The sequence below is a fragment of the Magallana gigas genome, chromosome 7, assembly GCF_963853765.1.
Source record: "Magallana gigas chromosome 7, xbMagGiga1.1, whole genome shotgun sequence".
In the NCBI taxonomy this organism is placed as follows: domain Eukaryota; kingdom Metazoa; phylum Mollusca; class Bivalvia; order Ostreida; family Ostreidae; genus Magallana; species Magallana gigas.
In genome coordinates this window covers 30,493,739-30,498,162 of record NC_088859.1, presented here as the reverse complement: position 1 = coordinate 30,498,162, position 4,424 = coordinate 30,493,739, and the positions used below count along the sequence as shown (strand labels likewise).

At 32.0% G+C, this 4,424-nt stretch overlaps 1 protein-coding gene across 11 annotated transcripts in view; it reads right to left on the bottom strand.

The window, feature by feature from the left end:
• Positions 1-1,032: 1,032 nt before the first annotated feature.
• The window catches only part of LOC105336635 (cAMP-dependent protein kinase catalytic subunit 1), a 25,508-nt gene continuing 22,116 nt past the window's right edge, over positions 1,033-4,424 (bottom strand). For all 11 annotated transcript variants that reach the window (XM_011441030.4, XM_066065781.1, XM_011441028.4 and 8 more), the window contains 4 exons: positions 3,819-3,914; positions 3,599-3,721; positions 2,661-2,825; positions 1,033-2,533 (listed from right to left, as the gene is read on the bottom strand). In XM_011441030.4, coding sequence (XP_011439332.1) covers positions 2,408-2,533; positions 2,661-2,825; positions 3,599-3,721; positions 3,819-3,914 — 510 coding nt within the window. In that variant the 3' untranslated portion in view covers positions 1,033-2,407. The remainder of the gene's footprint in view (positions 2,534-2,660; positions 2,826-3,598; positions 3,722-3,818; positions 3,915-4,424) is intronic.

Sequence of the window (4,424 nt, the reverse complement as noted above, 5' to 3'; positions counted from 1 at the left end):
AATAATAAGATAGTGGTAGCTGTTTGTACTTGTTAAACAAAAAGTATTAAGATTCATCTCAATTAGTTCAACATAATATTTCCTTCCCCTGAATGTTCCAGCCTAATAGCTGGTTATGAAGCTTGATGAAATGTTTATGTTAGTGACTGTTTAAGCAGGACAAGGTGATATTGTCTTCTTGTATAAAATCTGATCTGTACAGCTGCTATGGGTGACGATAAAACCTCTATCTTGTATTTAAATGTGTAAGTGCTATTCTCACACAGAACTAAAATGTATGTAAATAAGAATGATGTAAATGTTGAATTAGTTGTATATACTCTGTGTATATAATAATGTACAGTAATGTTACATTTATAAATATCTAATGCATAATGGTACACACTTGTTCAGTTTTGTATTTGTCCATTTATGGAGACTCAGCACGGTAAGCTGATTCTCAATGTTTCACTACACAGGAACCAAAATGACTTAAATTAAAAGACATGTACAAGTAAAAGGAAATTTGCAGTCAGAAAATCTTTACAGGGTATACTTCTTCATTGATTATAACTGATGAATGGTCTCATCAGAATTTTGTATGGAAAATTCAAACAATTCATCTCCTCCATCAAAAAGATAATAATATACATATATTCCTTTATACAAGTTCTGATTTCAAAATAATACACAAGAGCATGTCAATACAAATTAATTTCAAAATCTTGCTACTCCAAGATTTTAGAAAAGTTCCTTAATCCCCATTTTTAATAGTGTACTTTTTTTTATACATCAGTAGGTTCGTTATAATTTATGTCTTATTTGGTTTGTTACTTCTGTGGGTCCACTAGATCTGAATACTGTAAACAGGACTATTTTTGCACCTTATTTTTCCCCCCATCTTTCTACCTTGTTTACAGTAGTTAATACCACAGGTGCCAGTGGGTAATACAACCCAAAAAAGATGAAAATACTGTCTGTGCTCGCAAGGCAAACAAACTTAAATTAATATTATGATTTAACAAATACTGTTAATATTTTACAAAACTTGGATCTTGTTTCAATTTTCTTTATTATATATTTAGCAATGAAAAATATTTTCAGAATTGAATGTTTGACACATTCCCACCTTAGAATAATACACACAATACATACAGACTTATTTCACTTAAAAAGAGAATTTTTAATTTCTTCAGTAATAAAGGTGTTTATGGTTTCTACCAATTACATACGCTGTAAATGTCACAGCTACAAACACATATCTACAATATGATGGTCTAGCTTAAAAGTATGGGGTAAAACATGCAAATAAATGATCAAATCCTGCAATATTAAAACAAACCAATACATACACAGCAGGTACATGTACATCACTTCTACACAAATTTGGATGCATGTGTAGAGATTTTAAATTTGCATGTTTGATCGTTTGTCTTTATTTCTCAGCACTGCAAAGGAAATGTTTGACAGGACATAGAAAAGATAAAGGAATTAAATTTCTCATCTTTAATTACTTTAAACTTTAAAAACAAAAATTTTATATGTTAAATATAGAGATACTATTCTGCAGATTTTCAGTAAATGCACTACTGAAATTGCAAACTTAAAATATACACATACAGCAACACATTCTAACATAAAGCTAATAACAACTGTTTTGTTTTTTTTAGCAACCATACATTTCATTCAATGTAATATTGCAATATAAAAAGACAACATTTCCAATTCACAAAAAACAAAAAACCTCCAAGATAGGTTTAATAATACAGCATTGGCAGATCAAAGGTACATGTATTTTGCTTCAAACTGTTTGTATTAAAATATCTTCAAAAAATACATTTAAAAAAATGGTTAAATCTAAAAAGCCAAAGAAAAGGTTTAGAACGACTTCTTAAAATGCTGATGAAACACTTGTAGATAGATATGAACATGACATCACTGAAACATTATCTACTGAATACAATTTTGGCAATCATATTGTTCTATACCAAATGTCTGTGAACCTGCTTATTATTCAAGGGTCATTTTCCACTCTCACAATTTTCACCACATGAAATGTGTAACTCGTTATGATTATAAAAAGGATTTCGTGTCCATGTCTTGTACACAAAATGCTGAAGATAAAGCTTCCAAGGTTACAAATAAATTGTGTAAGTTGTAAAATCATTCCATCTGAGAATTACACATAAAAGACATATAACATCAATAAATAATGGCTGGACTAGTCCTAGCACTAGGGCCTGGCCTTTTAAGCAGCTGATGGAGTGAAAGCCTCACTATCACAGTGTCCATGAGATGCACTCCTCACATACACCCTCTCAGTTTCCATTTTACCATGTGTTTATTGCACATGTGGGATAGAGATCCACGAATATTTTTATGGCCTATATCCCATTCATAAACATTCAGCATCCTAAATTGTACCAATTCAAAAGTCAGCAAACTCTTTTGCACATTTCTCAGTGGAAGAAATTCTGAGTGGTTCCTCTTCGTAATCATCAAAATTGCTAGCATCCCCAGGTCCTTTGCAGCTCGGAACGAAGGGGGCATCTACCTGTTATAACCAAAATACATGTGCATTTTAGTGGAAAATTTTTAATTATAACCAAGTTCATGAATGCCAGATATCGATGTTTAATTTTACACAGGATATGATGTGTTTGGATTGTAATTACATTTACCTTTTTCTGATAAATAGCAATCCAATCTGTTGCGGAGAACCATTTGTGATTTTTGATGTCATTGACTCCATTCTTTAAATTGCCATATCGCTTTGTCAGATCAACTTGGAGTAAATATCTCAAAAGATCTTTTAAATCATGGCTAAAATGGGATGGGAACCGCACCTGAAAGTAAGGAAACTTGAATACAATGATCCACATTTTGATGCTGATACATGTAATACATTGTAAATTTATTTATTGCAACAATAAACTCTTTCATAAAAGAAGACTCTTTGGCATTAGAAAATTGTGTGCTTACAATGTAAATGTAAGCTAACCTTGTACACATGTAACTTAAATATCTGTTCTGCAGAATATTTTAACTACATACTAAATAAACAATGTATTAAGTTTCATTTGCTAAGCAAATTTCATTTTTTATTTATGCACTATTTTCATGTATATGAAATCCAAATCATTCAAACCACTATATTAAATAAAGAGTAATAACTGGTCATGAAAAATGTTCCAATTTTAGATATAATTTCTCCATGGAGTCATGAAGTAATACTTCTGACCAACCTAATATGAATGCCTTTGTCAACATAGCAATTCCAAATTTTAATTCCCTTTAATCCTCTTGTGTTCAGCTTACATTGTTATTAAATCAGTAAAATACATGAACTAATTCTATAACTGAACAATTCTTCACCAATCTGTAATCCAAAATAGTGTAAGGCAAATTTTCAAAACTTGGCAGAAAAAAGTACTAATAAATATCATGGTTTTTTGTGGGGTTTTTTAAAAACTTTTTTTTTAAACCTGTAGTTACAGTACCTTGTTTGTACATGTATCAGTGTTATTGTTTGTACATGTATCAGTGTTATTTTGTCATGCATTGTTCATAGAAAAGAAACTGTAATCAAGTAAAGAAAAAATTTCCCAAATGCCTTTACCTTTCCTGAAACAATTTTTTCATAAATTTGGATAGGCTGATCTGCAAAGAATGGGGGATACCCTGCTGCCATTTCATAGACTAACACACCTAATGCCCACCAATCCACTGCTTTGTTGTAGCCCTGAAAATGGAAAGAGGGATCGTCATTTTTGTTTCTTGTATCTATATTTACACATCAATTTGACAAGCTTTGCTACAGTGTTTATCACAGTCCTTGCCTTGCTGAGAATGATTTCTGGAGCAAGGTATTCTGGGGTACCACACAGGGTCCATGTTCTTCCTTTCACTTTCTTTGCGAAACCAAAGTCTGTAACCTTATCAGAACAAAAAATTCAAATCATAAGCATTACTTGCAGACACAATTTCTTAAATCATATTTCAACTGATCACAAAAGAATTTTTAAAATATTTAAATCTTTTATCCAGAATGGCAAAATGCACAATTAACATTTACAACAGTACAACATCTTGTTATTCATTAATGTCAGTTACTTAATGTATAGCATTAAAGGGCAATTTATTACTGATTAGACAACATTTAGATCAGAAGCAGTTCTGGATGTGGTTTTAGAGATTATAATGCCCCCTCATCACCTACAGTGCCCTGCCACAATAGACAGGAAAAGGTGCCAAACAAAATTAGCCAAGGTCTACAAGGTGCTTGCTGAGTTGTGTCTGCTTTAGCGGCCTGTATGGAAGCCACATTGCTAGCAGTACCATATCTACGAAACACAGCTATATATTGATGAGCAAGCAGCAGTGGTGTTGCTGACATGTATAGGATCGACGCACGGTGTCCACTGAGGCATAAACGATAAGCCAAC